General features: G+C 37.9%; 1 protein-coding gene across 3 annotated transcripts in view; it reads right to left on the bottom strand.

The window, feature by feature from the left end:
• TNPO3 (transportin 3) overlaps positions 1-21163 on the bottom strand; it is a 75675-nt gene that overhangs the window by 10826 nt on the left and 43686 nt on the right. For all 3 annotated transcript variants that reach the window (XM_060633095.3, XM_060633096.3, XM_060633097.3), the window contains 11 exons: positions 20665-20756; positions 18587-18726; positions 14952-15143; positions 12415-12506; positions 11619-11695; positions 9605-9665; positions 8653-8793; positions 5636-5752; positions 4445-4539; positions 2727-2883; positions 1569-1736 (listed from right to left, as the gene is read on the bottom strand). In XM_060633095.3, coding sequence (XP_060489078.1) covers positions 1569-1736; positions 2727-2883; positions 4445-4539; positions 5636-5752; positions 8653-8793; positions 9605-9665; positions 11619-11695; positions 12415-12506; positions 14952-15143; positions 18587-18726; positions 20665-20756 — 1332 coding nt within the window. The remainder of the gene's footprint in view (positions 1-1568; positions 1737-2726; positions 2884-4444; positions 4540-5635; positions 5753-8652; positions 8794-9604; positions 9666-11618; positions 11696-12414; positions 12507-14951; positions 15144-18586; positions 18727-20664; positions 20757-21163) is intronic.

Below are 21163 nucleotides of genomic sequence, written 5' to 3' on the forward strand. Positions count from 1 at the left end.
CAATGACTTCTGGAATTAAACTTGTTGGTCTTGAGGCGCCCACTGAGTACTTTCTTCAGAAAAATACAAAAATATTGCTGTATAAGATTGAAACAGAACATACTGAACAACCAGCAACAGGAACTGTAGACACTATTTTATTCCTGAAGCAAGTTCCCATGGAAGAACTGCAGAGGTATCTGATGGAACCAAAGTCACATAGAAGTCTCAGAGTTTGATATATAGGAATTAAAGTTCAAGTGGCTATTTCTGAAGTATAAATATAAAGAAAATGTTAAAAATTTATTAAGCATCTGCCCTATATATGACTGTCTTTTGTTTGATTGAGCCAAAGATCAAGTAAAGCAAATGCTAAGGCAATATACATTAATCGCTGAACTTTGGAGATGAACACATAAATTGAAGGCAGAACTTTCAGCTCAGTGATAGAGATTTTTTTAAGTTAAAATAATGTTTTTAGTGTTTACTTTTGAAAGAGAGAATGCAAGTGGGGGAGGGGCAGAGAGAGGGAGGGAGACACAGAATCTGAAGCAGGTTCCAGGCTCTGAGCTGTCAGCACAGAGCCCGATGTGGGGGCTCAAACTCATGAATTGCAACATCATGACCTGAGCCGAAGCTGGACCATTATTAACCAACTGAGCCACCCAGGCGCCCTTCAGTGACATGAGATTCTAACAGTAAAAGTATACTTTGTTTTGTGAAATTGCTGAAACTGAGGCTAACAACTGCCATCAATGATACAAAGTAGGAGACAACATTGAGATGTAACAGACTTAAAGGTTACAATAAACTTGTATATCTGGAATTTTCTGTGGTTCTGGAAGACAGCTAGCTCACTTTAACTAGAACCAACTATGCACTTTTCTGAACTGCTTTTATATTAATATTAAAGATTACATATCCTAGTGTACAGGGTATATATATACTTTACCACTATGCTCAAAACTTTCATGCAGTACACATAACCCCGATTTATGATCATGTGGCCCATACTGAAATTACTTGGACATTACTTGGAAATTACTTGGACATTAGGCTATCCTAAAAAAACATTCTGTGCTCAGGTGATAAATGAGCTGGTGCAAGAACTGAAACAAGATGCAAATTAATCCAAAGAAGAAACAAATCCAAGTGTACATTGTGAGCTAATTTTATATTTCTATATCCCCAAAAGCTTTGGCTAGATTTACCAAGGAAACTCATACAGTGCTATCTAAGGAGCTTGAAGTGAATTAACACTTCTCGAATAACCCGTAACACTGTATAACTGATATATGGGCATCTCACAAGTGAACAAATTTCTCAGTCGTCAGCCACATAGCTGAATTCAAAGCTTAGTATTCACTTCAGGGAATATAAACCCTATGACAGTGACACAAACATACTTTCAAAAACCTAATAATGAACTATTGGCCTTCCATAGGCCCCTTCATCTAATAAACTTAGTAATATATTGCCTAGGTTAAGCCCCATGGATATACAACAGGACTGGTTTCAAAGTTATAGTCAGCCTCCCGAAACCAAAGTTTAGAACTGTGAGAATGGGTTCTTCATGAAAACAAGCTTACCGGCCTGTCAACCTGCATGATCTCCCAGAGCACTTCAGCCACATCCGGTAGGGTATAGGGAGGGAGACAAAAGCAGCATGTGTGGAGCAGCTGGCTGACAAGTTGCTGTCCAAGCTGGTTCATCACCTGTCCAATCAGTTCTTTCCGTAATTCAAAGTCTTCTTCGTGCTATAAGGAAGTAAGAGCAAAAGATATGTTCTAATTTCAACTTTCCACCTAGTAACTCCTCTTTCCTGGAGAAGAAAGTGTATACTTAATAGCTGGATTCAAAAACTTATTTTCTTCCTTCCTATAGTCTTTGAATATATATGTGTATATATATATACACATATATATATATATATATACACGTGTATATATATACGTATATATATATACGTGTATATATATATACGTATATATATACGTGTACATATATACGTGTATATATATATGTATATATATATATGTGTGTGTGTATATATATTTCTAGTATCTCAGAAAAAAATAACTTTTTATAAACTGCTTTTCATTTCCAGTTTCTTAAATAAGTAGCCCATTCAAATAGTGGCTATTTCTCCACTGCTGTTACCTTCAATTCTATTCCACATTTACCCAAATCTAACTTTGAAAATTTTGTGAACCATTTTACTACTCCAGCCAAACAGGTCTCTTAATTGCCTAACATACTTAGAACTATCCTGACTTTCTCTGATTATGATTTATGCCCCAGTTAAGACTATCTTCCCCTCTCCAATCCATCCAAATTCTACCTATATCTAATGGCCCCACTGAGGTCCCTCTTCGTCCAGAAATTAACCCACTTCCCAACCTACTTCTGACCAAAAAGCTTTCCCTCCTCTGATCTCATAGCAATCATGACTTTTATCACTCATTTGGCAATCAAATACTACCTTCCTATTGTTATTTAAATGTTTATATCTATTTATCTTTTCAGCTAAACACTGAATGACATGGGAGGAGAAATATTTTTATACTGCTTTATACAGCTTACAGCACTTAGTAGAGGCTATAAATAGTTGATGTTTTGGTTAGTGAATGGTATGTACAAATCAAATACAGATCAAAAAGGAGAATCTGGAAATTCTCTAAGGAATAAGGAAGAGCTATGAAAAGATGATGAGCTGCAAAGTAGAAAGGTACAATGTTTCTACTTACATCATTGGCAACCCCTGTATGGATGAGGTCTCGTAGGAACCTCATGACACTACAGTTGGCATCCCGGTGGTCCAGGGTAGTAGAGGCAATGGCCCACTGCAAGATAGGGATGACCACTTGGCTCCTCAGCAAGGTAACAGGACTACGCTGAATAAACCTGGGTTGGAAAGACAGGCCAGGTATAAGTGACAGGATTAGACTCTAAAAGCAGCCAGACTAAATGGCAAAATTATAGATAGAGACAGTAAAAAAGGTCAGTGGTTGCTAGGGGTACAGGGTGAGGGAGGGCTGAACAGGTGGAGCACCGGGAATGAGGGTATTAAACTATTCCATGTGATATTATAATGGTGGATACATGCCATTATACATTTGTCCAAACCCATACAAGGTACACCATCAAGAATGAATCCTAAAGTAAATTATGGACTTTGGGTGATAATGATGTGCCAATACAGGATTCATCAATTCCAACAAACAGACCACACTAGTGGGGATGCTGACAGTGAGGAAGACTGTGGAGGTTGGGGGCGTGGTGGAGAGGTGCAGTGGGTACATAGGAACTCCCTAAACTTTCCACTCAATTTCCCGTAAGACTTTTCAGATCCTTTAACATACATGGAGAATCTCCATGAAAAAGATACTATATATTCTAAATTTATTTCACCAGGTAAGCATTTGTGTAAAGAGCATCTCTGGGGATTAGTTTTTCAAGGAAGACACACTGGGAAAACAGACACTGGAGAGCTCACCCAACAGTTCTCTCATATCAACAACAAAGGTGTTTCTAACTTGTCCAAAAACTTACCAAAGAAAGTGTTTGATATTTAATCCTGAGATGAAAGAGTCGATACTACTTTGCATTTATAAATGATAAAACATACACTACTTGTATAATTATATATAACAATTTAGTTTGAATAATTTTTAAATGATTTTATGTTCAGGGTGCCTGGGTGGCTCAGTTGGTTCAGCATCTGACTCTTGATTTCAGCTCAGGTCATGATCTCACAGTTTTGTGAGTTCAAGTCCCAAGTCAGGCTCTGTGCTGACTCTGTGGAGCCTGCTTGGGATTCTCCCTCAGTCTCTCTCAAAGTAAATAAACAAACTCAAAAAAATTAATTAAAAAATGCTTTTATGTTCACTAACTGATTTGTTTTCAATTCTTTTGTCCAGGGACTAAATAAGTAATAATATTCCTTCAGTGTTGGGAATAATATCATCAGTGTTATCGGTAAAAGGAATTTAAGCAATAATGGGGGTGGAAGGCTGGGGGCAGAACTACAAAGTGAACTTCTAAGGCACCTTAAAATCCTAAAAATTTTTTCACTCTGAGATATGATATCTAAAGGATGCCAAGCTTCCTCAAGGAAAATGTGAAGTGAAGCATGATATCACAGCATCATAAAAAGTTAAAACCACAGGGGATTCTGGAGATTTTCTATTCAAATGTTTTTACAAAGCTGGTTTTATTGTCTTGTGCATGTTCCCTCCTTTGTGACAGAAACCCAGCTGCTTTCTCCTGCTCCCATCCAGCTCCTCTTCCTCACTTACAGGGATATTCCAGCTCACAACTTAACTTTGGGCTATGAATCACTAACCTACCTCTACTCCACTGACCTCATTTTATAGAGAAGCAAACAGTCAAGCGTTATGTGACAAGACGAAGCAGTGATGGGGATGAGCAATAAAAGAAAGGGTTGCTCTTCAGAAGGACTGACCTGGTGGCCAGCCTGAACAGGTCATCCACGGTGTCAGGGTGATTCTGGAGCCCATTCTGCTGTTCTAGCAGCTGAAAGGTGGGGATGCACAGTGCCTAAAAGAGAACAGTGATTTTAGAATAAACGTGTATATAAACGCAACAGCATCCAGACTTGTTAAATATCACAATATACACAAAAGGAACAAAGGGAGGAAGAACGGATAGGAAAAGAAAAAGACGGATGAAAATCAGTTCAAGAAAAGGAAGACAGAAATCTTTCTCAGTTGATACAGTTTTTATATATGAAGTCCACATTTCAGAAAGGGTTAAGGGTATAGATTTCAGTTGATGAAACTGGATAGATGTCCTCTCAAAATTTTAGAATTTTCTCAAAGTAAAGACTGCTTATGTATTAGACGTGGTCTAGTCCACTAAGGAGATTTTTATAAATTTTAATAATAATAATAATAATAATAACAACAATGAAATGTCAGTTTAAAGGAAAGACATCTTGGGAAAGAGCATCATAATTTAACTCCCTTATATATTTTCTTCCCTATGACGAGAAGGGGAAAAAAACCAATATATCAGGAGCCTTTTCCAATGCTTGCTATTTACTCTAAAACCATCCCTGCTAAGTGAGCTAGTTCACTGATTTTTCCAGGCAAGAAATTAAAAACAGAATTATGCTTGAGCTTAGAGATCCTTTGTTTTACATCCATTTGTTCCTTTCTCTACCTCTCAAAAGACCGTATCTCTAGAGAGTATAAATAAGTTAGGCCATAATAGCTGTAATGATCTTTACATTCATACGGTCAATCTCTTCTCTCATTCTCCTAAGCCATGTCTGTCCAGAGAACAACTAAAAAGTTTCTACCTCCCAGGGCACCTGGGTGGCTCAACTGGTTAAGCGTCTGACTTCGGCTCAGGTCATGATCTCACAGCTATGGAGTTCAAGCCCCAAGAAGGGCTCTGTGCTCACAGCTCAGAGCCTGAAGGCTTCTTTGGATTCTGTGTCTCCCTCCCTCTCTCTCTGCCCCTCCCTCTCTCAAAAATAAACATTAAAAAAAAAAAAGTTTCTACCTTCCTGTTATTAGGAAATCAACATGACTGGAGGAGAGACATAGAGAAGGAAGAGAATTCAAGAGATGGTGAAGAACACACTGCTAAGCCTATAGACGCTCCAAGATACTGCCCAGGGAAAACAGACCTGGAGCATGTCTAGTAGTCCCTGCCGACAGCCCTCTTCCATGCCGTATTCATCCACAAGGATACTGCCAAGGTACAGGAAACAAGAATGCTGATGTACGTGGTACACATTCACCATCTGCCAAGAGAGAAACCAGTTAATTCAATTCTTGTACCCCAAAAAAAGTATCAACTTAGGAAAGTGTCTGGAGGAAGACATTCAGACACAGAGTGGTTTCTTCTCTTTAAGACAATATAGTAAAGCTTGTTGGCAACATTTCCTAAAACACAAGGCTCAATTCTTCAATAATTTTCAAGTACTCTCTTTAGAGTCCTATCAAGCCTTTTACCTTTTATCTTCCCAAAACGATGTTGTAAGAGGGTTGTATAAAACATCAAGCTGGAAGCCATTAGGATGCTATCATCCAAGCTATTTGCAAACCCGTAGCATAAATCCCAACACCTAAAGGTTGTTCCTTTTGCCTTGAAGATGAACTCTTAAGGAAAAAAAAAAAAAAGGCACATATAGCCATAGGAGGGCTAAAAATACCAAACATCCTGAAGGAGACTCTGAAGGCACTGTTTAAATTTTGAGTTTCTCCTAAACCCCTCTATTTAAAGTAAAACAGTATTCCCAACCAAGATACCTGGATCTCAAGAAAATAAAAATGTTAATACAATATACATATTTAAATTAAATGATTTGTTTAGGATTTGTACCCTACTCTCCTCCAAAAATTAAGAGGCATCTGTACATTCATATGTTTAAAATGCCATCACAACACACGTATTGATTTTATTATATAAATTCAACTCAATGAATGGGGTGGGGGCTGAAAGACAAAGTAACTGACTCTTACTAGCATGTACCATGGAATGGAATGGGCAGGTGATGGGAGCTATGAATCTGTTTGGTACTGGGTACTCAACTGTATGCTCTACTGCTTAATGAATGATTTACGTCAGTTGCTGACAAACTTTTTCTTCAAGGGCCAGATAGTAAAAATTTTAGACTTTGCTGGCTTTACAAGTCTGTCTACGCAACTGCGCCACAGTAGCACAAAACTGGCCAATAGAGAATACTTAAATGAATAAGCATGGTTACCTCTTCTTTGTAAAACTGTATTTATAAAAATACGTGGCAGGCCCACTGGTTCTAGTTTGCTACCCTGTGAATTTTGGATTTAAAAAAATACTTTTTTCCCCCACATGTACTGACTTTAGAACATACTTCCTATACAAGGTGCTCCTCTATTAGGCTGGTCACATACTTAATTAGCAGGAATTAAAAAAAAAAAAAAAAAAATCCAAGTCACGAGGGTATCCTCTAACAGCAAAGGGCCATTAAATCAAGTTATCTTTGACCCAGAATGTATTACACTAAAGGGGACACTTAACCAAAGGTGGAAACATATGCAGTGCAAACATATGGCATCATCAGGATATAGTAAATGTAAACTTTACTCAAATCTGCAACATAAAGGAGGCAGGGTTATGCCTATGTCAACTGATAGGCACTTACTGCAAATGCAAGGTTGACACTCTGCCTTGCCTCTTTTAATTTTGTACCCATGGCACCTCACTTGCCTCAATCCAGTCCTGGCTCTGCTGTAAGGTTAACATCAACACAAATTACTTAGTGATCTAAGTCACTAGCTATAGGCATCTCATACAGAGTAGTTCTTGATGATGTGAATATGATCTTGGAGAACCTCATACAGTGAGTCACACCATTGCAATTACCTATCAATCTTGGTGATTAAAAGAGTCAAACTTGGGGCATATGGGTGGCTCAGTCAGTTAAGTATGTGACTCCGGATTTTGACTCAAATCATGATCTCGCGGTTTGTGGGATCAAACCCCGTGTTGGGCTCTATGCTGAAGCGTGGAGTCTGCTTGGGATTCTCGCTCTCCCTCTATCTCTCTGCCCCCCCCCCCAAAACAAACGAATGAACAAACATTAAAAAAATAAGAGTCAAACTTATTTTTTGACAAATAACAGACTTATGTGACCAACTGTGGTTGAGATTAAAAAAAAATCTCTTTGGGCCAAGAGAAAGCAAATTTTGACAGGACACATATTTTCCTTTGAGAGAGCGTGCGCGCATGAGAGAGCACGAGTCGGGGAGAGGGGCAGAGGGAGAGAGAGAATCTTAAGCAGACTCCATGCTCAATGCAGAGCCCAAAGTGGGGCTTGACCCCTGGGATCATGATCTGAGACAAAACCAAGAGTCAGATGCACAACCAACTGAGCCACCCAGGTGCCCCAACAGGACCCATTTTTAAAAAGAAAACTAGTGGGGTGCCTGGGCGGCTCAGTCAGTTAAGCGTCTGACTTCAGCTCAGGTCATGATCTTGTGGTTTGTGAGTTCGAGCCCTGCATTGGGCTCTGTGCTGACAACTCAGAGCCTGGAGCCTGCTTTGGATTCTGTGTCTCCCTCTCTCTCTGCCCCTCCCCAGCCTGTGCTCTGTCTCTATCTTAGAAAAAAAAAAAAAAATTAGTATAAAAATGCCTAGCACTGCTACAGAAGAGCTCAGCATTAAAGTCATTCTCTTTTCCTGGGGCGCCTGGGTGGCTCAGTCCATTAAGCATCCGACTTTAGCTCAGATCATGACCTCGCAGTTAGTGGACTCGAGTCCCGCATCGGGCTCTGTGCTGTCAGCTCAGAGTCTGGAGCCTGCTTCAGATCCTGTGTGTGTGTGTGTGTGTCTCTCTCTGCCCCTCCTCCACTCATGCGCGCTCTCTCTCTCCTCTCTCAAAAATAAACATTAAACAATTTTTTTAAAAAGTCATTCTCTTTTCCTAATTTCACACGGAAACGTGTTACTATTTAAACTATCACTACACAGAATAGATTACAGGCTGCTTCCCTCAGAGGCACCATACTTACCATGGGCACTACTTATTGCTTTCAAATATTTCTGAGTTTGTATTTAATACGTACAAAAGCGTTTCATTTCATCAGCAGAGTTTTTGTACTAAAGACTTCTATGTCAAATCCTGTACACGTTACACTTTCCCGCTTCGGGAGAATTTACCTGTGTAACTAGCGGCTGCAGTAGGGCTGCAGATCCTTTGCCTACACAGCGAACAGCAAAGCGGAGGCACCTGCAACAACGCTCTACAATCCGATTGTCAGCCCGGTGTTTATTTAGAGTCTCAGATAAAACTGGCCATATCTGAGTCAAAGAGCACAAGAAAGAAAACAATGAACTAAGAGCTGAAAAAAATGCTCCCAAGTTGATAACATCTGATTTGGTTTTCAAATAATTTGGAAAAAGCTTTCTTTACAGAAAAAGTTCAATACAGTATCCATCACCAAAACACAACCACTTCTTGAGAGAAGCACAGCGACTCTTTAGAACAGGAAGAGGAGCATGTCTAACTTCACTAAAAGATACATTTTCCTGAACTTTGGACTTTCTGATTTAGGATGAAAAGGGTTAGTACGAGCTATAGAGAAAGAGATGGTTAAAGATTATAGTTCCAACTTAGAATATTTTGAACAGAAGGACTGGAGCTAATGAAATAGCATTATGTGATACTGGTGAATATTTAAGGATACTTGGTGTTTCCCCCCCGAAGTCTGAATAGCACTTCTCAAAACATGCCTTTTGATCTTCATATCACCCTCAGTGAAAAAAGAAGTGCGTTTATATTGGGGAAACAGAAGCCATGAGGAAGAAATGGCTTTGTCAAAAAAATTTCTGCTAGTATTAATCAGGCCTCCTAGCAACTCTAAGATTCACGTAATCTCTCTCTACTTCTTTGGGTTTTCGGTTCATTACCCCACAGTCTGTTTTCTTATCAAATCTAAAGTAAAAAATATTTGAATAGTTCTATTCTTCTGTTGATTGAAATTTAAACTGTATCAACAAATTGGATCTTCCTATGAACCCAGAAGACAGTACCGTCTCACTTTAGTTACCCACAGCCTTGTAAAGAAAAAGGAAGAAAGCCTTGTTGCACAGGCATCTGTTAAGCACTTACTTCCTGTATGACTTTTTGGCACGGATGAGTTTGTCCATTTTCCACAATAGGATTGGTGTGTCTGGGGAAAGGTAACAAACCAAAATAGTTAAAGAGCAATGTAACTGAAATTCCACAGCCCCAAAGCCTGCTAGCTTACTTAGTCACATTGTCACCATAAAAAGAATGCCAAATAATTATGTATGACTCAATACCTTTCCTTTCTACTCCATTCAAACATGAGCACAGAGTTCAAACCAACCTCCTCCCCTTCCTTTGCCACGTTTAAGCTACTTCCATTAGAATATGCAAACTCAATCCAACTCTAGCTTAAACGGGTTGTGGGGCACTACAATTATCTTTTCCATTTTTTCCCTTTAAAAATCAGAATATATAGGCTCTTCCAAATTAATTGAAAGTATTAATTAAAAACCAGACTGTCTACAGGGGCCTGGGTGGGTCAGTGGGTTAAGCGTCTGTCTGACTCTTGGTTTCTGCTCAGGTCATGATCTCACGGTTTCATAGGTTCGAGCCCCACAGTGGGCTTGCACTGGCAGCGTGGAGCCTGCTTGGGATTCTCTCTCTCTCTCCCTCTCTCTCTCTCTCTCTCTCCCCACTTCCCCACTCATACTGTCTCTGTCTCTCTCAAAATAATAAACTTAAAAAACAAAAAACAAAACAAAAAACCCACAGACTATCTAAATCCACTATGAGAAACCAAGTACTGCTCCATTCCCAGCATTAAAAGGCAAAAGCTTTAGGAATCCTAATTTACCAAAGATGTTTCTCATGGTTCTAGTCTGAACCCAATGACATAGAATATGAGCCCACCCACAATATGTCAAATCCAATTATTTGCCTAGTTCTAGAATCCACTAATTTGAAAGAAAGCAGGAAAAAACAAAAACAAAAAACCCTGTATGATTACCAACCTCTTCAAAGGAAATTCTTTAATTTAAATGAGCTCAACAGCAACTTAACAAAAATCTCATTTTCTTTAAATTGGGGGATTTCCATCTATTGCAGATTTTCTTCCACTTATTATGAAATAAGGACTATTGTTAATAGGCTTTCAGAATGTCATGTTAATAGGGCTATCATAATTATACAAGAAAAGCACTGTACCAAATTAAAAACACCAGCTGACAAGAAAAAGCTAAAACACCTCAGTTTTAACTTACTCCACATAGGCTTTTTACACAAGTACTCTTATATTCCAATTGTATTTGTGGGTCTCACAAATTATGTAACTCAATAAGGATCACTCTTTCTCTTTGAACATTGTTACTCAAATGCCTTTTTATTTATTTTTTTTTTTATTTATTTATTTTTTTTTTTAACGTTTATTTATTTTTGAGACAGAGAGAGACAGAGCATGAACGGGGGAGGGGCAGAGAGAGAGGGAGACACAGAATCGGAAGCAGGCTCCAGGCTCTGAGCCATCAGCCCAGAGCCCGACGCGGGGCTCGAACTCACGGACTGTGAGATCGTGACCTGAGCTGAAGTCGGATGCTTAACCGACTGAGCCACCCAGGCGCCCCTCAAATGCCTTTTTAATCATTAGGCTCCTCTTGACTTCAAAGAAGGATTAATTTCACCTGATCAATATTTTTTTGCACCCCTACAATCTATAGCAATAGTTCTGAAAGCGTGATCCTACAAATAGCAAGCAGCAGCAACAGCTGTCAATTCTTGGGTCCTACCCCAAATCCAATTGAACCAGACACTCTGGAGATGGGACCCAGCAATCTGTTTTGATAAGCTGAGCCCTGAAGGTGACTGTGATGCATGTTAAAGTTGGATAATGACTGATCTACTAATTACATTTTACAGGTCTTTTGACAGAGGTCTACCAAAAACTAATTCTTAGAATTTATCTTTGCACCAAAGTTTCAGGTAATGGGCTTATCGGTCCTCTAACAGAAGATTGTCAGATGTACCTGGAAGTTTAGGAAAAAAACACTTGCTTTCTTCAGTACATAATCATCTTATTTGAGCTTTTAACCTAAGGCAGGCATCCAGTCTCCCTTCTTACCTAAATATTACTGCAAGGCGATCTAAGAACACAGTGGGATCTGAGGATATGCCATTGCTGGGCTCCTGAGACAACAGCTGAAGAGACAGAAAGACATTAACACTCTGTTCTAACACATACAAACCTACAGCAAACACTGTAACATACACCTTTAGACATAAACCTCCTTCTCAATCTCTGCTTATTTCCCTAGAAGAGATTCCTGATAGTTACTCAAATGGTGCAAACTTTTATAACCATTAAGATATTATATATACTATAGTTTATATATGACATTATTTAATCTATTTTAATTTCACTTTCTATTCTAACTTTTAAATTATTATGGCTTCATAACATATATTAAGAGATAAGGCAAGTTGCTTCTTATTCTTCTTTCCCAAAATTTCTTAAATACTTCTACCAGCATATTATTAGAGATAAACTTTAGAATCACTATGTCAAGTTCTCCTATTATTTTGCTGTAAATATAAATGTAACTTGGTAAGAGCAGACATCTTTATGATATTCTTTAACGGAACATTGTAGGTTACGGTTTTGGGTGCCAACTTGGTGTTTTCCCTGTTGTATCTTCTAAATGGTACTACTGATAGTGGAAATCTACTGACTTTAGAATACTTATCCCACTTATGCAGCTCCTTTGATAGATTTACTAATTTTAAGAACGTTTTAGTTCATTGCTCTTGACTTATCTAGGTAGACAGAAGAATACCTGTAAATATATAATTTTGTCTTTTCCTTTCTAACCTGTAATCATGATATATAGGTATAAAACCCCTCATTTAATTGGGCTCACCTTTTTCAATGCCATAACCTGAACAGAACAAAGTTCACTAAGGCATTCAGTAATCTTATCCAAAGGTAATCTGGCTAGAACAAGTGCTGTCCCTGCAAGACAAAGAAAAATACAAATAAAATAAAAGCTGAAACTGAGGTAACTCACTGGTCTACATCATTGGCTAACAGAAGAGGCTGGCTGGTTTCATTCTTTTAAAAAGATCATCACTTTTTCTCAGGTCCAGTATTTTGTTATTTAGGGCTGATTTTTCTTTATTTAGCTTAGACGACTAAGTGACTTTCACACTAACATTTACAACTGAAGTTAATATTATTTCTCCTCAGTAGCCTATGGACTTAAAGACGTTTAAATACATCTCCCCTTCCAATTCTTCATATACTTTAAAAACCTCCTTTACAAAACCAATGCCAGGGACACCTGGGTGGCTCAGTCGGTTGAACGTCTGACTTCGGCTCAGGTCATGATCTCGAAGCTCGTGAGTTCGAGCCCTGCATCCGGTCTGTGCTGAAGCTCAGAGCCTGGAGACTACTTCTGATTCTGTATCTCCCTCTCTCTCTGCCCCTCCCCCACTCATGCTCTGTCTCTCTCTCAGAAATAAACATAAAAAAAAATTAAAAAAAAAAAAGAAACAAAACGATGCCAAAGCTATTTTTATACGGCATGGTACAATGGTTCTCAAACTTCCCAGAGATTCTGATTTAGGAGGTAAAGGAGAGCCTTTATTTATTTTTTTACAAGTACAGACAAGACATAATTTTTTTTTTTTTTTTTTTTTTTTGTAAAAAGGGCTGAAATTAGAGATCTGATTCTAGTTATACCTAACAAAATCTATGAGCTAGGTGAGGTATTATCTCTGGGCCTAGTTTCTTTATCTGTAAAATTAGTGATTTGAACCAAAGAGTAAGTTAAGTGTGCCTTTCTTTCATTTTTCAAATCATTGAAAAATCACTTTTTTTATTAAATAAAATCTTAACTTGAAATTCCAATAAAATAGGTTAAAAAAAAAAAAGTAGCTAGGTTAAATTAGAAGGCCCAGACCCTTCTCACTCAGCCTTCCTCTTGTCATACTCCCCACCAAATGCTTAAGCATATCCCCCAAAACCAAATGATTACATATTAGCCTAGGTTCTCTCAAGGTATTAAAAAAAAAAAAAAGAAAAGAAAATCCCTTGACTATGATTTTTCTCATCTCCCAAAATTGCATTCAACAGAACAGTCACAAAACAGAACAAACAAACAAACAACAACAAAAAAGAACAGTAATCAATCCATATGTCTTCAAATGTGAATTAAAAAACTAAATGATTTCTTCCGGTAGTCTATAAGCCATAGATGAGTTAGACTTATTTAAAACTGAAAGGGGGAGAAATCTAACTTAAATATGACTTTTCCTTTTAATTCATTCCTACAGAAAAGAATGTTACTACAAAGTTTTATCTAGAAGATAAAGATAACTGAGATGCCACATCCTACTACAGTTAGACATCACTTCGGCATCAAGGTTCAATTTCACTAGAAAATTACAAGATGGCAACAATAACCACTAGCAGTAGGTCATAAGAAATAAGGATATTTGACTCCGATTTAATGCCTTATTATCTATGCTATGAAGGGAAACGACAAAAACCCATGCTACAAAAAGAAAATGTCTTGGAAAATGCAAATACACCAGAAGGAACTTCGTCAGATATAAGAACGAACAGTTAGTTCACACACAGGTCATCCAATCTAGCCAAGACTAACTTGTTTGCTACTCACAGAAGCTTAAATGATGCTGCACAGGTTATGTTACCCAATCCTTTATTTGATATATCCTCAATCCCCTCTAACTACCAGCTGTAAGGATTTTATTACCTCACAGGGCACCCCAATCTGCTTTTAGAGTTTAGTTAGAAAGCATTTTCTTTCTAAGAGCCAGTAAATATCAACAACTGACTACTACTCATAAAATAAATCTGTCCCCTCTTTTATAAGGTAATCTTTCAAATATTTAAAAATAGCCATCATGCGTAAAGTCTCTTCTGTCTGTGTTCCTAGCCTTTAATATCTCCGGTTCTTCTTACTCAACTTTATCACCACTTCGGCTGCTTGCCTCTGGATATAGGCTATCACTGAGTGTAAAGCTGATCCATACTGGATCATACTGCTAAAAGACCAAGTTTCTACTACAGGACTGATCCACACACACTACCTTTAAATTTCCACCTACCTCTTTGGTATGGCAATGCTATTTGGTCTCCCTTTTTATTCTCCCCCCAAATCAAAAACGAACTATGTTTAGTTGGAATGTGTCGTCTCTGCCCAAAATCTAGGTCTGTGCTCTACACACTGTAAGCAGTTTTAATTAGTTATATAGCCTTAAAACATTCTAAGAGATGAACGCATGTGTATACAATCAACACCCTCCCCTGAGTGGAAAGGTCACCTTCTCCATCAGTAAGTATGTTGCAACTGAAAAACTGGGATGTGATTAATGTAAGATAACCCCCAGAAGTGGCTTAGAGATGTTACTGGTTAACATATGAAGTAAATACCTTTTAGCAAGCCCACAGCAGCTTCCGGAGACAACATGAAGGAATCAAGGGAACGGGCAATCTCCAGGAGTCCGTTAAAGTGCTGAGCCATGTGGTCTCGGCAGACAGAGCAAATGTTATGAATGGCTTTGGCTGCAGCAGAAGCCAGAGGCTTTTCACACAAGCCCTTCATCAAATAGCCCAAAACAGGGTCTAAGGAGAGAAGCCACAAAGTAAAGATTAGGTATGTGAAACTCAACGAAAACTTCTAGTTTCTTAGAACAGAGGTTTATATCCCCCCTCCGTTTTTTTAAAAAGCAAAAGAACCATTAAAAAAACTTTAATGTTTGTTTTTGAGGGAGAGGGACAAGGAGGGGAAGAGGGACAGACACAGTGTGAGCGAGGGAGCAGCAAAGAGAGGGAGACAGAGAATCTGAAGAAGAATCCAGGCTCCTTGAGCTATCAGTGCAGAACCCCATGCGGGGCTTAACCTCACGAATGCGAGATCATGAGCCGAGTCAAAGGAGGATGCCTAACCAACTGAGCCACTCAGATGCCCCACAAAAGAACCATTTTAAAAAATGAAATGTGGGGATGCCTGGGTGGCTCAGTCAGTTAAAGCCTCTGACTCTTGATTCACGCTTGGGTCATGATCTCATGGTTCATGGGTTCAAGCCCTGCATCAGGCTCTGGGCTGACAGTGCAGGTCCTGCTTGGGATTCTCTTGCTCTCTTCCCCACCACTCTGGCCCTCTCCCTCTTGTGTGCTCTCGCTCTCTCAAAATAGATAAATAAACATTGAAACACACACACACAAATGGAGCTTGATTTTGCTGACTTAGTGTCAGAAGCCCTGGGTCCTCTCTATTCACCTTCTATTTCTTTCTTCATGGCTAAGCCTTCACACAAAACAGTCTGAAAACCACTAGTGGATATCATCATCCAAGTATCAAGAATAAGGTAATGTAAGAAAGAATATAAAGTTCAGAGAGTTACCATTATTTATACTCAGAGATAAGTCATTATGTAAAAACAGCCTACATTAATTAGGACAATGGCAGTTATCTAAAGTGGACACTTTTATACTTGCTTCTTTATAGTTACAAAAGGCCTTAAAAACATGCAAATGGTGCTTTACTGCTTCTGGAAAATTATGTTTTATCTTTTAAACAATGGAAGTATACCAAAGAAACTGATTATGAAAATGAATTTCTACAAAACAAATTTTATTTATTTTTTACCTTACTTTATAAAAATCAGAGTGATTTTCTACGGAAAAATCACATATGATTAAAGAGTACTTCATGAGTACTTTAGAATAACCTCACACCAAACCATAAAAGGAGTAAATAATGTCTTCAAGCGCACTAAAAAGTTATTTCCATTTCCAGTCTAATAACCAATATAATGTACCAACCAGGATGAAACCCTGGCCCTCTCCACAGAAGAAGCCTTTTTGGGGCACCTGGGTGGCTCAGTTGGTTAAGCATCCAACTTTGGCTCAGGTCATGATCTCACAGTTCGGGAGTTCTAGCCCCACATCAGGCTCTGTGTTGACAGCTCAGAGCCTGGAGCCTGCTTTGGATTCTGTGTCTCCCTCTTTCTCTGCCCCTCCCCTGCTCATGCTGTCTCTGTCTTTGTCTCTCTCTCTCTCAAAAATAAACACTAAAAAAAAATTTTTTTTAAAGAAGGCTTTTTAAGCCTAAAAATGAGAAGTAAAATGTAGAACCTAGTATAGGCAAACCATAATATTATAGACTTCTGTGATTCTCAAATGGAATATTTATTGTTTTGACTATTGCAAAGTACGAACATCTGTCTTATTGTCAAACTGCTTCAGGATTTGTCTTACTGCTGAAGCACACATTTGAATCCAACACTGCAAAGTGGTACTGAATGATAAAGCTTTTTTTTTTTAATTTTAATGTTTATTTTTGAGAGAGAGTGTGTGAACAGGGGAGAGGCAGAGAAAGGAGACAGAACCCAAAGCAGGCTCAAGGCCCCAATGTCAGCACAGCGACCTACGAGGGGCTTAAACCCACGAACTGCGAGATCATGACCTGAGCCAAATGAAGGTGGCTGCTTAACCAACTGAGCCACTCAGGAACCCCTGAATGATAACTCTTAAACAAAAAAAACCACAAACCTACTCTGTTTCCTGTGGGAAAATCATTCAGAAAAGAAAGCCAAATAATGGAAGTGAAGAAATCTAGGAAACAGGTATTTTGAAAAGATTTTTAAATGGTATGTTGAAAGTATCTCAGCTATAATGTGAGGATATCTAGGCTCTGTATACAGAAACAAGAAAAAAAGAAATATACATCACTTTTTTTTTTAATGTTTGTTTATTTTTGAGAGTGAGCACAAGCAGGGGAGGGGCAGAGAGCAGGTGAGACAGAGGATCCAAAGTGGGCTCTGTGCTGACAGCAGAGATGCGGGGCCTGAACTCACAAGCTGTGAGATATGACCTGAGCGGAAGTCAGCTGCTTAACCAAATGACCCACCCAGGCGCCCCAAACATACATCATTTTTTAAGCAAGAGTTTCAAACAAAAAAAAAGATATGTAAAACAAAATCAAGCTGAAAAGTGGTAATAAACATATAATCCACTAATTCCACTACTGAGTATTTACTCAAAGAATACGAAAACACTAATTCAAAAAGATATATGCACCCTCCTATGTTTAATGCAGCATTATTTACAAGAGCCAAATTATAGAGATATCCCAAGTGTCCATCGGTAGATGAATGGATAAAGTAGATGTGTGTGTGTGTGGCGGGGGGGGGGGGGGGGGGATACATATACATACAATGGAATATTAGCCAAAAAAAAAAAAAAAAAAAAAAAAGAAATAAAATCTTGCCATTTACAGCAACATGGATAGATCCAGGGAGTATAATGCTAAGTGAAATAAGCCAGAGAAGGAGAAATACTGCATGATTTCACTCATGCACAATTTAAGAAACAAAACAAAGGAATAAAGAGACAAACCAAAAAACAGACTCTAAACTATAAAGAACAAACTGATGGTTACCAGAAGTGGGGTGGGTGGAGGAGATGGGTGAAATTGCTGATGGGGATTAAGAGTATACTTATCTTGATAAGCACTAAGTAATGCATAGAATTATTGAATCACTGTATTGTACACCTGAAACTAATGTTAACACTGCTACTATGTTAACTATACTGGAATTTTAAAAACCCAAAAAGGTGGTGATTAAGATAAGTATAGGAAATATATCAAACTTAATGATATAATTAATGATATTCACAAGTTTGGTTGGGGGTTCTTAAAATTCTCAGAATATATCACTCTTGAACATCAAGGGGGCTTAATATATACTACTCTGGATAGTCTCGTTGGATTGTTATCTAGAAAATGAGAGGGATAAAAGAAATGATTTCTACTTTTACTTTCAATTCTAGAAGCAAACTGTTTCCCTATATAGAGATCTTATCTTTCAAAGATGATTTTTCCAAGGTCTGATCAGAGTATAAATGTTGTGTCAAACTAAACAATAACTCATATCATTACTCTCAATGTCTAGAAACATTCTGCCTACCCATAAAAACAGAAAAAGAACGCGAGCAAAAGAGGAAGAACAAAATCAGAAAAATCAGACACAGCAGCTACAGAGGGGTGAGTTCACACATACCAAGAAACTGAGGATTTCGATCAACCACTTCGCTCATCTCTCCAACCAATTCAATGCTGGTGTATCGCACAGCTGTATGTACAGTCTCTGGAAGACGGACAACTCCTTCTAGGACCTCAACAAGTGTTGGATTGTTCTCCCTGAGTACAAAAGGCAAGTATTCACAGTTACTGATTTCAGAGGTTAGGTTCTGGCCTGTTAACAGGCTGCAATGAGACGAATCATTGCTAAAGGGCTTTTTTCTAAAACAACCATTTGGATAAAAGTGCTTAACAGCTGGTATGAAAGTTTATTTGAGTCCTCGAAAAAAGCGAAAAGACAGAAATGGAAGATATCATTGTTTAAAGAGAAGCATTCTGCTCCTTAATCTTCTAAATGACAGTAAAGTGTCTAAAGACACATCCTGCTATCAAATAAGGCTCTTTAAATTGGAGAAGCAGGCATTTACTGTGGATGAATGTCTTCTTTTAAAGAATCCATTTTATTTATTCCTCTATCTGCAGTTCCTAGAACAGTGCCTGGCACATAGTGGGCACTCAATAAATATTGCTGAATGGCTAAATTAATGAATGAATAATTCTCACAGACCACTTGCTATTGGTTATTCTCCAAAAGATTTCTTATAACTGGATACTGAAGACTTTAAGAACAGAGAAGTATGGATGAGCCAGCTCACTATCTAAAGGAACAAGAATACAAGCTGCAGGAAGAGGTAAAGGTGCCCTGACGTAGAACATGAGGGAAATTAACCAAATACTCTCCACAGCTCCATGAATTTATTTTTTCCCTTTCCTTTTCTTTTTTCCACTCCCCAAGAATACTGGCTGAAATTCTTTACAGAGTGGAGGATGCCTTCAAAATGGTAGGATACGATCCAGAAATGAAAGATGTTTAAAATCCAAATAATGTCCTGGATTAGAGCAAAAGCACTCCCTGCTGATAGTTTAAACTAAGTCTATTGAATCCTTTATATACACTAAAAAACTGTAACCAGGCAGTTCACTTGAAAGGTGGTAAAATAAAAAACAATGTAAAATCTTCTCTCGTTTATGCCTTATTGTTTCCTGGGGGCACTAAGCTAATTTTTGAGACTCTCTACCCATCCTTTTTCACATCAACACATATCAGTTAGAATATTAGTGATTTTAATATCAGACTATCACTGAAGGTTCCCAAAGATACCAAAACGAGTTTAAGAGCAAATAGCGGTATACAATTCAGGACCAGAACTTCTTGATAGAGAAAAACAAACCCACTCTATCTCCTTGAATATTTACTGGGTTAGAAACAATGTAAGATTTCATTGACTAAGCCCTGAAAAGCAGTTAATAAAGAAGCACTATACTTTTCATAAATACATGCCAACCAAGGCTTTGGATAGAGAGCTCAACTGCAGGTATCTGATCACAATACAAGAAAACTTGATAGATATCAGCCTCAATTTATAAACTCAGAGCACAAAGTAAATTCTGCTTTTAGGAATTCATGTTAAAATCATAAATAGAATTTCTATGCTTATCAATTAGGAATCAAATTCTAATTAACTTAAACATTTCCAGTGGCAATAGCAAAATAACTGCCCCTTAGATTTTGCTCCTCTTTTAAGGTGAAACAGTGTCTATGTCTTGCCTCTCTGAAACTCGCAAATGATTCTCTAAGGCAGACAAAAAGGAGAATATAATGAAATATTTGTGAGAATAACTTACTGAAGGTCGCAAAATCAGATGAGAGCCAATTAGTGCCTATTCAACTGCTTTTAATCAAGTACCAACAATTTAACAGCCTAACAAATTTTTGATTGTACCAACTTTCACAAGGGAGCCTCGGTTGGAAAGATAAATCAACATTCTCTTCCTAGCATCAAAAACAAAACAATTTTAACTCTAGGAAATGTGGTTAAAACATGGATATCAGCAATGCATGCTACTCTAGAATAGACTCTGGAAGTCAGAAGACTAGGCAGCATTATAGAAGAAGTTCTAAGAGAATTTCCAAATATATACCATATAAGAAAAAAATGGTAATTTTCCTTCCTTTGATATTTAGAGTTCCCAGCAAAAGACTTATTAGACACTCACGGATCAACACTCTTTGCTATAGCAGCCATGATAAAGAGAACCGCTTCTGTCACCTCCCAGGGTGGGTTGCCTTCTTTCAGAGTAGAATATAACTAGAGAAGAAGAGGTGGATTATGGATCCATTAAAAGGAAAACAGAATAGAATTCCAAAACAAACAAAACAAAAAAATCCTGTTAGTTAAAATAAATCTAGCCCCTTGTTTCTAAATCTAATTATCTCTCAGAGCCAGGGGAGAATATTATTTTCTTTTTTCACATCTTCACTGACTATAAGTAAATGTTATTTTAATATCTAAAATAAACCCAGTTAGATCCCCAAGAGTATATCAAGGTTATCATCTGCGCCCACAGAATGAATATTATGGAAAAGCAAAACATAATACTTAAGTGTCTTTTCCTGATCATAGCTGATAAATACATATATACACTTATAAAACTGAAATACAATGTGAATTTTTTATGTATGTATTGATTTTACATTTCTATCGTTTTAAATACT

This window comes from Panthera onca, chromosome A2, assembly GCF_046562875.1.
Source record: "Panthera onca isolate mPanOnc1 chromosome A2, mPanOnc1 haplotype 2, whole genome shotgun sequence".
Classification (NCBI taxonomy): Eukaryota; Metazoa; Chordata; class Mammalia; order Carnivora; family Felidae; genus Panthera; species Panthera onca.